General features: G+C 43.6%; 1 protein-coding gene across 1 annotated transcript; it reads right to left on the minus strand.

Moving 5' to 3' along the window:
- Positions 1–171: 171 nt before the first annotated feature.
- sgpp2 (sphingosine-1-phosphate phosphatase 2) lies at positions 172–11,666 on the minus strand. The gene is made up of 5 exons (XM_022760531.1): positions 11,460–11,666; positions 9,816–9,977; positions 4,000–4,179; positions 1,760–1,849; positions 172–894 (listed from the first exon to the last, which is right to left on the minus strand). The coding sequence occupies exons 1-5, from the start codon at positions 11,658–11,660 to the stop codon at positions 349–351; spliced, it is 1,179 nt and encodes a 392-aa protein (XP_022616252.1). The 5' UTR covers positions 11,661–11,666; the 3' UTR covers positions 172–348.
- Between the last annotated feature and the right edge of the window lie 766 nt (positions 11,667–12,432).

Consider the following 12,432-nt stretch of genomic DNA (forward strand, 5'->3'; position numbering starts at 1 on the left):
CTCGGTTATGGAAATTTTTTTCCGGCACGTGTTCGTCCTGAAATACACAACGCTGCAGTGAGAGAGTGATGCACCATTCAAATACTGATCCAACTGAGAATGAAGTCATAAAAAAAAAAAAAAACTTTATTGCTACGTGAGCAAAACTTTTTATTTTCTATTCGACTCAGTTACAGGTCAGTCACAAGCTCGCTCTTGTGAATCATTCCCAGTAAGAGCTCCTTGTTTCTCAAGTTGTTAACATGTAAAAAAAACAAAAAACAAAGATCATTGTACACAGTTGAAATAAATATGAGGTACATTATTGTCATTGCAAATTCAGATCATTACTCATCAGTCTTCATCAGGTCATAGCAGCCCCAGTAGAATGAAGACTCTATTGACCAATATAGAATTAACAAGTCCAACCGATGTGTATGTGGCAAACTTATATGGCACTTCAATTTCTCTCCTCCTCTGGGCAGTCGTGTCGCTTTTTGGCACTCTGTACCAGGAATATAACACCTGCAGACTCGCTGTTTTCACTATCTGTCGAGTTGCCACTAATGCTGTAACTCCCAACAGGAAGCGGCCCACGCCTGCTGCCAGCGCATTAGCCGTCAGTGTGGGTAGAGGTACAGGTAACGCGCCCTGGGGCTCAAAAGTCTGCCCGAGCTGCTCGTTCACCCAGTACCCCACTGAGCATCCGGCCCCTACCCCGAGAATGGTGGTGGTGTCTCCCCGCGTGGTGCTGTAATGGTCCAGCTCTGGGTACGTGTAGCTGAGGAAGAGCGGCAGCGCCAACGCCACGACCGGGGAGATGTGGCTGGTGAGCTGGAAGTGGTCGAAGGTCTCCCAGTAAGGATAGGTGAGGAAGAGGAGGACGGCGGAGATTAAAGCGCCACTGATCACATCCTGAAAGCAGAATAATGACAGTGTTTTACCATCAACACTTAAAGCTACAGCTCAACATTTGCATATTTGTTTTCAGATGAGAAGATTGATGCTACTCCCATGTCTGTCCGTTAAATATAAATTAAATATTAAATACATATCTGAACTATCTTAGTTTAGATAAACTGGAAACAGGGGTAACAGCTAGCTTGGCTCTGTCAGAAGACAACAAAATCTGCCTAGCAACACCTTTTAAACTCATTAATTAACACCTTATATCCTGTTTGTTTAATCTGTAAAAGAAAAATGGGTGTAAAAAAGACAGTTTGTGGTTTTGGGGGGTGTAGTAACTTCCAAAATTTGTTGTCATGCTCCTACACACCCTGTCAAACCACGCCCTTTTTGTTTTTACATTTATTTTTTCCACTGGTTTGTCATTTTTATGAATTATGCATGTTAATTCATGAGTGTTAGAGGTTCTTGTAGGAGGATTTTGTTACCTTCAAACATAATTCAGGCTAGCCGTTTCCCCCTGTTTTCAGTCTATATGCTAAGCTAAGCTAACCAGCTGCAGACTATTGCTTTAAACACATTATTTTTTTTTGTATATTTAGCAAAAATCATTACTCCTAGGCCACCCTGACAAATGTCAACTGTGTATTTAAATATAACTGATTAAAATAACTGTTACTTAATATTGCGGTGTCAAGATTTTAAAATGAAAAGAAGGCAACATTTAAAAGTCTTGGATCAAAGCCCCAGCGAGACAGTTTAACCAGACACAGATATGAATAATGAATAGTGCGACGAGCTTGAATGTTTTATGCTGTAGAACGTGTGCATGAGTAGGTGGGGTGAGGGGGGTGGTGGGGGTGTTGTAGCTCACCAAAACTGAGTGCATGCCAGTGTAGAGACGGCTCAGACACACCAAGGACGACAGCGTCACCGCGATCAGCAGACCCACCTCGAACTGGAACTGTGTGACGGAAACACGCGCACATACACACAATCATCAAAAGCCACTTCCTGATCAGATACAAGATTAAATCTGTGAAAGTAGAATGTCGTATGAAATTCTTCACATTCCTCCGAGCAGACACAAACAGTTTTCGTCCTCCACTTTAAAAAAAACAAAAAAAAACAAAACAAAAACCTTTCCTCTCAGTTTGTGATCAAGTCATCCATTTGTCAATCTCCTCAACGTTGACGTGTAACTCCTCTTTGTCCTCTCTGCCTGGTTGACGTACTGCCCGTCATCAAGTCACTTGCTCCTTTATTCCTCCACTGTCTCCATCCTCTCTCCCCTCCCTCCTTTACCTATGGCGGCAGGTTTTTGTTCCCCCCTCCATTTCAATAACAGTGAGAAGAGAGGCCTTGTGTATTCATTCACCTCCTCCACCCTCCCCTCCTGTGCACCCCTCCTCTCCTCCTCTCTCTCTCTCTCTCTCTGCCCCTTTTTTCCTGTGTCTTTTCCTGTCTTTTGCAGCTGGAAGCCTATTCACTGGTAGTTCATGAAGAGAGGTTTTTTATGAATGGCCACAAAGGATGCCAGGGACAGGAGGGGGTCACTCTGTGATTGACTGTCATGACCTCTGACCTGCTCTGGGAACAGGCCGAGCTGCCCTGAGGCCTCGTGGCTATTCAGGAGCCTCTGCAACAGCCTGATACTCATTTATAGCTATGCACGCTCTTTTCTTTCAGGGGGGAAGCCTTGAGGAATTTCAGGCCACAGTAAAGTGCTCTACTGTACATGGGTGTTTCCGAGCTGCTGTGATGATTTCTCTGACCATGAGAATGACTAGCTAGCCGCTGACGCGATCTGACCACAAATCAGTCCGACAGCTGCGGAGACTGTAAACTACTGACGGAGTTCTTCATTAAAACACAGTGCTCGGTTAAGACGGCCTACGATTGAGCCACTGAGTGTTTTATTGACTTGGCAGCAGAGTGGGAGAGGAGGAGGAGGAGGGAGGAGGAGGGAGGAGGGAGGCAGAGACTTGGACTGACAGTCATTGACTCAGTCGAGTCCATCAGAAGACCAAACAGCAGCTCGATGGGTGTGGCTGATGGTGACTGATGGTGACTGCTGGCCCCGCCCCTCCCTGCCCATTGTCCAACAGCTCAGTCAGGACTCACTGATGGACAGCGGGGCCACTCCCTTCATCCCACTCGAGCACGCCGCCATCCACAGGCTCCCAGTGCCTCAAATTTCACCTCATTCAACTCTTTGACTTGAGACCGGCTGCTCATCTGGAGCGACTAATTTAACACTTACTGGTTGGTGCCTTGTTAATCTTAAAGGAATCCATAAAACTCACAGCTAATGAGATACCTAGTGTCAGAACTACAGTTCAACACTCACTTAGCCTACGCTTCCCTGCTCTAATGAAGTGGAGGTAGATCATCTGCAGTCAGTTATGGTGGTAATATCATTTTTCACTGTGATGAGCAGTGCAGTTTCAGCAATAATATCCCAGTAACCAATCAGGAAATGGTTTTACTGTGATAGTTATCAGCACCTCTAAATATCAGACTGATGTTGCAGCTTGTTGAAGTGGTTACACGTCAGGTTTCTGTGCATTGAAACACCAGATCTTCTATTGTTATTGATGAATAAAATCATGACAAATCAGTCACAGGGAGAGCTAACGTATTTAGATTTTAACAGTAAGAGAAAATATAATAAATAATGCAACAAGGTGAGCGTGGAGGTTCATTTTTGACCTTTCATGACACATGCTAGCATCTCTGCGAAGCTATATTTAAGCACTGCACTGCTTTGAGCGAAATGCTAATATCAGCTAACACATGCTAACATGTTGATATTTAGCAGGTTAAATGTTTACCAGCATAATTTTATGTGTTAGCATTCTAATTAGCACTAAATCCATAGTAAACCAAAGTATTGGGGAAAGGAATATTTTGACCAGATTATTTTACTACATGAGAGGTCAAGGGATCATCCTGAGGGGAACATGAATGTGCAAACTCTCCGATACTTCTTTTTTTTTTTTTATTTCACTAAAAAACAATAAATATTAAAAAGTCAAGGTTGAGATTAGAATAAAAGTTGAGTCTGATTAATTCTTTGTGCTATCAGGTATCACAGCGCTCAGCGGTGCTCACCTGTATCCTCGAGGGGGCGCTTAGTAAAAAGGTGAAGGAGATGGCGGTGGCAGCCATGGCGTGAGTCGAGGGCAGCCCATATTCGGCGTCGACACGTGTCTCCAGCTTCACCACAGGGGGTGAGAGAGGGCGAGGCAGCTTCAGCACGTCCTTCATCACCTGGCCGACATACATCACCACCTCGGAGAGAAGGTAAGAGTACGTGTCTCTTAGAAGCAGGTTCCCACCAAATATCTCTTACATTTAGTTTATTTCACACATTTGCATGAATTGTTTTGAAAGGGAAACAATTTGAAATAAGCTTGTGCTTAAAAGGAGCCGTTATGGTTTCTTCCTTGTGCAGGTAAGTTTATTTAACAGTGTAATTATGATTAAATACCAGAGAAGACTCAAGTACTGCAGTGTTCTGGCAACAAAAGCAAAGAAATTAGAGCTAGAGGAAGGTGATGATAAAATAATGAGAAGAGGAAGTAAAATCCTGATTAGGCTATGCTCTAAAACTAACCACACTCTCTCATAAATAAGTAATCACACTCCCAACTCAAAGGGAAAAAGAAAAAAAAAGAAAGAAAGGAGGAGAAGAAGACAAAACTGTACAAGGGATGGAGACCCACCCTGGAATAAAGTGCAGATGCTGCAGTCGTTACGGTAACAAAATCTATTGTAAGAAACTGGGAATTGAAGAGGGCAGGGTTTGCTGACACAGTGTCTTCAGCTGGGGGAGTGAGACAGAGGGCTTTTGACACAATGACACAGTCAGTGCAAGGTGTGTGTGGTGGTGTGTAGGTAGTGGTGTGTTAGTGTGTGTGTGTGTGTGTGTGTGTGTGTCTTGCCAAATGTGCTGCCTATTCTCTTTCATGAGCTCCCCAGCGGCCCTCGGAGGGGCAGCCTGCTCCAGCTCCAGGTTTATTTAAAGCTCTGCCTTGTATATTTAATGAATGGCTGTCTTAGCGAGGAGCAGGGAGGCAGCGCACACAGAGGGAGCACGACACTAATGTGTGTGTTTAAGGGAGAGAATAGAGAGGTTGTTATTACCATCTGTACTGACACTGTAATCAGAAAACGCTTGTTACCATGGCAAATGAGATATAAAAGTACGTCTCCTGACCCGCTGTTAGTGTAGCAAACTTGTAGAGACAGAGGAAAGCAGATAGGAGGAGGAAGAGATGGAAATCAAACTCAAAACGGCCAAAGATATGCAGATGCCAGACCATTACTCTCTCTTATTCTCATTCCATATCCAGGGGAATTAATAGTTTGCTATAACCTCTAAAGGATTTCCCGAAGCAGAGATTGGACAAGAATATGGAAAGTGGCTGCACAGATCTGCTTCCACTCAGCCACAGGAGCATTAGTGAGGTCCAGCATTGATGCTGGGTGAAGAGGCCGGACTCACAGTTCATCACAAAGGTGTTTGATGGAGTTGAGGTCAGGGCTTTGCACAGTTCTTACACGCCAAAGTGGGGAAAGCCATTTCTTACAGACCTGGCTTTGTGCACAGGGGCAGTGTCGTGTTTAAAATAGGGGCCTTCACTTATCTGTTGCCATGAAGTCGTCTAAAATATTGTATGTTGTAGCATTAAGATTTCCCTTAAAGGAATTAAGCTTGCTTGTTAAGAGTGAGGTGAGAAAATACTGTCATGTCTGTGCTAGGTGTGGAGCTAGCGTTAGGATATGATTAGCTTAAGTTAGCATAAAGATGGGAGCAGGAGCAAGGGGAAGGGGCTAGCCTGGCTTCCTTAAAGTCCCTCTACATATCATAAATACATTGTTTCTTGTTGGTTTGATCTGTACACAAACAATAACATAACAAGACAGGAGTCGTCGATTCATGTTAGCAACTGTCAGCATGCTAACATGCTCACAATGACGATGCAAACATGCTGATGTTTAGAGGAAATATTTACTATCTTAGTGTTAGCATGCTAGCACATTTACCATATTATCAATTAGGACATTTTCGAGTTTTGCCGTGTTGATAGGTTGGCTAGAAATGTATGTTTTAAGGGAGAATTAAGTGCTGTAACTACTTCCTGAAAGATAGCAGGTTATCTGTCCACCTTTTTTCAACAGTGACAACCTGTACATAACCTGTTGCTATTCAGGAAGTAGTTACAGGACCCAGTTACACTACCATTATGAGCATGTTAGCATGCTGATGTTAGCATTCCGCTGAATGATTTTGGCCACTGTAGGTTGAGATATGAGCAGAAATAAGGGACGTAATGAGATAAACCCCTCTTACAATAATGTCTTGTGCTTTCCAAAAGATACAGTAAATCTTTCTTTTAATTCTCTCTGGTTACGGTTGAACGTAAATGTTATAATTCCAACATTAGCATCTACCTACAGTGTACACACACGTGCCCAACACAATAATCGGTATCATGAAATGTACAAAAAACAAAGGACTGACAATGGTAAACCCATTTAGTATGTCTGATCCCATTCATTCACCATGACTGTGTATTCATACAACAAGCCATACAGTGTACACATGATCCACTGTGACCCCCCCCCCCCTTTCCCTCTGCCTTCACACAATGAATCTGCCTACTAGCTTGAATGATACGATGCTACACCCCACCCGACCCCCCACCCGACGCCTGCACGCACCATCAACACAAACATCATATTCAGCTGCCTCCAGTAAAGCCATCACGCCACTGTTTCATTGGTGGCTTTGTACGAACCATCAAAGGACTGACCCAGGGACAGTCTGGTCACATTAAGGGAAGAGTTAAAGACAGGTCAAGACACACACACAAACGCACACACACACAGATAGTAGCACTGGGAGTGTGCGTGTTTTCTCGTGAATGAGTGTATTGATTGAGGCCAGGGAAGCTTTGGACCTTGATCTGTCAACATGTGGCTCAGAGTGAGTGAAGTGTGTGAGACTGTGTGTGTTTGTGAGTGCGTAAGGAAGAGGGGGCTCTTGCACAGGTCACTGTTTGAATGGAGAAAACACACAAGATGTTTGTTTTGTTCTACTGTGACATGATTAATAGCAGGTTTGGTTTCTAGGTCATATTTTTCTGTTGCATCCCAGCAGCCCAGTGACCACCAACACACTGCAAAATAAGGTTATGCTTTTGGAAAGCCACTCTCCAACACCGGTGATAGGAAATTGCACTCTTAGAGTAAATCCTCTGTGATTATAAAAATTATCCGTGCACGCAAAATGAGCATATTTGAGAAAAACACATTTCAGTGTAATAAAGATTTTAACTGCAAAGCCATTAGAAGTTTCAGTTTAGAACTGCAGAGGTCCTCTGCAGCGAATAATTGAGCTTTATTTGATCAATAGGCATTCTGGGAGTGATGCTGCTACACACTCTCTTAAACCGAGAAGTATTTTCTGCAGATATGTAAGACTTCCGCCGTAATATGACCGCAGTGCCAATATGCAGAATCCCCACAGCATGGTTACTGCAAATTACAGAGACAGCCTTAATGAGGCGACAGAATCTGTGGTTCTTCTGGGTCCAGTTTTAAAGTTGAGCTCAGACATCGCTGACCTGCTCACCACCTTAACAGTTCTCTGGTGTTTCTTTTACAAACTTGTATTTTACCCAGAATGCTGCTGTTTTGCACAGTTTGTTTTTTTGCTGTGGATGCCTCCATTTTTCCATTGATTCAATAATTCACCCACCTTGTGGTGTCTTGTTTAGTAACTGCAAAAACAGTTCACTATAAAGCTTATACCGTATACACTTAGTGCGGAGTATGGGATATGCATTTGCAAGTATTGTGTCATAACAACAGATATTGAACATATTAGAAATTTGACCTGATGATGGTGTTAGATAAAAAGATTAAGAGATTAAAGTTATTACAGTTCATCCTGAGGGGAACATGAATATTTCCTGGCAAACAGTTCAATAGATGTTGAGACATGTCACTCAAAAACTAAAAATATTGATTCTCTTGTGGTGCAACAGGTAGAAGTCGTGGGATCACCAAAGTCACTGGGATTCATCCTCTGGGGAACATGAATGTCTGTACTGCTGCTTCAGTCAGGACCAACTGAGCAGAGCCACCTGCTACTGGGGCTAAAAGTAAGTTACATTTTTATTGTAGTTGATTTGTTAATAATGAGATATTTTTTTGTTCTTGTTATTTTCAAACACTTTTTAAGTTGCAGCAGAAAAAAATATAGTCATTATGCTGGTAAAAACGTCAGTTGATCACAGTTTCTTTGTGATGGTGGCAGGACAGTGTTACACTCAAAGAATAGAAGTCCTTTTATTCCTACATTGCGACATTTTCTGATGTCCAGCCTTCATCACTGATGGCTGACGGAGGCCGTGCAGCTGAAAAAGTTTTGTCCTCTCAGAATAAAGTGACTTTTTGTCATTGACTGTGACCCTCCTCTGTCATCATTACTGCATACAAATGAGGACAACACACCAACGTTCCCGAGAGCGGCAGAAGCTCTACATGCCTCTTTCTAAACCTACTTTCTCTCAGTGTTTGCCCTTCGTGTCAGTATGTATAAGTACAACTTTAGATTTTTGATATTCCAAACAGCAGTAGGTGTATGATTTGCATAATACAACACTATAATAATACCATACAACACTACTATGTAATTCATGACCATATGGTTAATGACAGTCATTGTTTTCTAAGTCAACCAAAGTCACCCTGCAATAAAGAAAACAGAGAGTAGTGAAGGACACAAAGGGGCATGTGTGCGTAATGTGTGTGTGTGTGTGTGTGTGTGTGTGTGTGTGTGTGTGTCATTCATGGGCCTGTAATGTGTTTGCTCGTGCACCCAAATCTTAATTTGCATGGATGCACTTCAGTCGTTGGCGTCGGCGAGGAGTTGCCAGTTTTATGTGTGTGTTGTGTGTGTGTGAGAGAGTGACAGAGTGGAGGAGAGAGGGAGTGCACAGGCCTCTGTGAACCTTAGATAACTTCACCAGCACAATGGCAGGGTGCTGTTAGAAGTTCGAAGTGAGGGGTGATGCGCCCTGAGGGCTGACAGACCAAATGGTCGGTCCAGAGAGAGAAAGCTCAGAGCGCTGATGAGGCCAATAAAACACTCTGCTGGTAGACTAGGGGGAGGAGAACACAGAGTAAAGCTGGTAATGTCTAACTAGAGGGAGGGCAACGAGTGTGTTTATCAGGGCGAGGTGGGGAGCGCGAGCATGTGTGTGTGTTGGTGTTTATGTGTGTTTGACAGGAGTTCACACAGGGGCCTGGTGCAGCGGGGATGCCAGAAGAATGGGATTTCTTTCCCTGGGGGGCCAAACAAGGGGTTCAGACACAGGGCGCCCACCAAGCGCTCAGGGCAGGGACACAAAGGGCAGAAAAACACACTTCCCATCACACACTCTGTAGGAGTGAGGGTGTATGGCTGTCTGTGTCTGTCTGTGTCTCTACAAGTGTCAGATATTCTCCTCCATGGGATCACATCTGACATGTTTTGAGGCGTCTCTCGTCGTAATGTGCTGGATTCTGTCGGGATAAACATCTAAAGGCGAGATGCTAGTCGTCTTTTTCCACTGATGTCTCCTCACGTTTGGCCTCAAACCATTTCAGGGGCCCCGGTCAGACTGGGCCGCAGTGCCCCCCCCACCCCCACCCCAAAAGCCTGGGGATATATGGGCATGGTGGTGTCAGAGACAGGCCATAGCGGAGGGGGAGAAGGATGAAAGGGAGGTTGAAAGGCGAAGAGAGGGAGAGAGAACAGCAGAGAGAAGAGAGACGGCATTGTGAGGGAGACGTTTTAGCACACTAAGGTGGTCTGACTCACATGTACACACACACACACACACACACACACACAGATTGTCGCTCTAGCTTACAGTCCACATGTTGACGAGGCGTCGGCACAGGAACGGGTCCAGGTTCCAGTGTATGCAGGGCAGGCAGGTGATGTAGGAGATTTCGTGACCCAGGCCTGACGAGATCAGGAAGAGGAAGTGCAGCAGCCAGTTCCTCACCTCATACTGAGGCCTGCTGCGGCCCTGCAGAGAATAAACACCTGTCACTGAGCTACACATGACAGAACCAGGTGCCTAAAGATGGCTCCTGGAAGGAATGAAACCAGATTTAGATTACAGATTAGATCTCCCAGCCAAACAGCGCACTCACACCCTTTTTTTTTTTGCAGCTTCTTTACATTTAAGTTCATCAGACGGATCTTGTTTGAGAAGATGATATAAGTAATACACATAAAACGAACATAAAATGAAATATTAAAGCCTTTTATTTATTGAATTCATTTATTTATTTCATTATTTTTTTGTTTGTATATGTATATATTTACATAGGTGTGTATATGTAGGAGCATTTGTGTATGTATGGTTGTGTATAGGTAAATATTATATGGAGATGTTGCTCACCCTATTGCTTTATGTATGCGCTTTGTTCTGGATTGGGGGTGAGGAAAAGAAAAGATTAAAAAAGTTTGTGTCAAAATGTTTAAACAACAAGAACTGTATCTTTATAAAAACTTAAGTTCATGAGTTATAACAGCACCAAGTCAAAATCTGTTAGATTAAGAAAGCACACACGTTAATACGAAACACAGGCTAGTTGCTACAGTGGCCGTCGTCTTCTGATTCCACTTTAAGGAGCACTGAGACAGTTCAATGCTGCACTTCAATAAAGTTAGTCGACTCACAAGAGACAGAGACAGACTGATTTAATCTCAAATTTAATTTAGAGATTAAAGCCTCTGCAGCAGAGGCAGAGATATCCTGTCTGTTATTCTCTAATATAGGTCAAGCTCCAAAACAAAGAAACAACAGCAACAAAAAACCCACTATATTCCCCATTTAAATGCCCACTTCTTTCAAACCCTACACCTCGAAAACTGATGACTGTTTAGCTCAAGCTTAAACCATTTGTCCCTAACATGTTAAGATATATTACAGCTCCTATGTCCCATAACACCATCCCTGCTCCACATCGCCCTGTAGGTGCTCAGCTGAAACCAGAAAGTTACTTGACTTGCATTTTTTTTTAACTTTAACAGCCTAAATAAATTGTTTGCCCATGAAAAGAGAGACAGAGGAATGTCAACATCCCACACGGCTGGTCTGGACCTGACGGAGACACCCAGACAAACGAGAAAAGCCAGTCACGCTTTGGTTTGCACAGTCTCTAAATAAAACTCTAAATGTTTGTTTTAGTGAACTGTTTTATAGCAGCTCTGTTTGAGTGTGTGTGTGTGTGTGTGTGTGTGTGTGTGTGTGTTTAACTCTTTCTTCCTAGTTTCCATGTATTCAATGGCAGTGTCCTACAATAAAAGCAAAGTAGAGCTCCAGTGCTAAAACACCATCCATGTATTCCTTCTGAATTAATCTTAAATGTCGTGATGATCAAATTCAAAGTGGCGTCGTCTCTCTAGTGAACACTGAGGTTTTCTATTTTCTACTAAAATGACGTTTTCATCCTTTTTTTTTGTTTGTTTGTTTGTTTGTTTTTGGCAGTGAATGACTTACACCAGCTGCACATCCATTCTCCTTGAATTTATAGTTTGAATTCTTGTCCTGGTGGTCCCATCGTCCCCTCAGCTGCCCACGTGGTCTCTCGGTTTCTGCCGGAGCGCTGTGAGGCGCGGCTTCTACCAGGAAGAGTCCGCATCGTCTCTGGAACCGGGCCACGAGCTCCGGGTCATGGAGGTAAGCCAGAAGCTCCAGCATGTCCGACGACACAGACAGACGGTCCGGGAGCGAGGTGATGCGGGAGTTTTCTTTAGCAAGGGGAAGCAGGAGGTCACATCTGCCCAGACAGGGCGCATCCCAGGAGGGGCGGGGTGCACACAGAGCTGAGTACAGGTGCGGCAGCTGTGCGCTACAGGTGCACGTGCGGGGCGGGGCTAAAAGGGGGGGCAGACCCGGTAGTTTTGAGAAGTAGAATATAGTCTCGACCTTTATTCTGGGTTGCTTCAGGTGTTCTCACAGACTATGTATAGCAAGGGGAAGGAAGATTTATTGCATATATCTGCCAGCAGGTCTCCGTGGACCTTGTCTCTTTACATTGCTGAGAACAATAAAGTAATAAAAAAAAAAGAATAAAAATAAAAACAAAGTAAGACAATAAGGTGATATAAGTGAAAAGTAAAATTGGTAGTTCAGTACAAAACCAGGCTGATATGGGAGTTAGTTGTGCTGCTCATGACATATAAAAATAATAAAGGACAGTTTAGAGCCAAATAAGAGTTTAGAGTACAGCTTTTACATTTGGGGCACAAAGCACAAATCTCCCTTTTCATTAATCATTTGCATCTTTATCTCAGAGCCCTCTGATCCTGAGCCATACCGGCCTACACCCAGCAGATGGGCGTAGGCTCATCACTCTTTATCCTTGTTTGAAAGATGAACAACTTAAAACAGCCTGTAGCTTTTTTTTTTTTTGTCTTGAAGTTTTCTTTGAATCACTTGTCATTCTGGCTGCAGGTAAAAAGAAGAGTCA

The sequence above is a fragment of the Seriola dumerili genome, unplaced genomic scaffold, assembly GCF_002260705.1.
Source record: "Seriola dumerili isolate Sdu_G_001 unplaced genomic scaffold, Sdu_1.0 BDQW01000337.1, whole genome shotgun sequence".
In the NCBI taxonomy this organism is placed as follows: Eukaryota; Metazoa; Chordata; class Actinopteri; order Carangiformes; family Carangidae; genus Seriola; species Seriola dumerili.

Excerpts from the sequence above, each read along its gene's own strand:
- sgpp2 (XM_022760531.1), bottom strand. The coding sequence starts at position 11,660 with ATGCTGGAGCTTCTGGCTTACCTCCATGACCCGGAGCTCGTGGCCCGG. Across the intron at positions 9,978-11,459 it reads AGAATGGATGTGCAGCTGGT|GGCCGCAGCAGGCCTCAGTA; the intron begins GTAAGTCATTCA and ends TATTCTCTGCAG. Across the intron at positions 4,180-9,815 it reads GCCTCGTCAACATGTGGACT|GTGGTGATGTATGTCGGCCA; the intron begins GTAAGCTAGAGC and ends CTTCTCTCCGAG.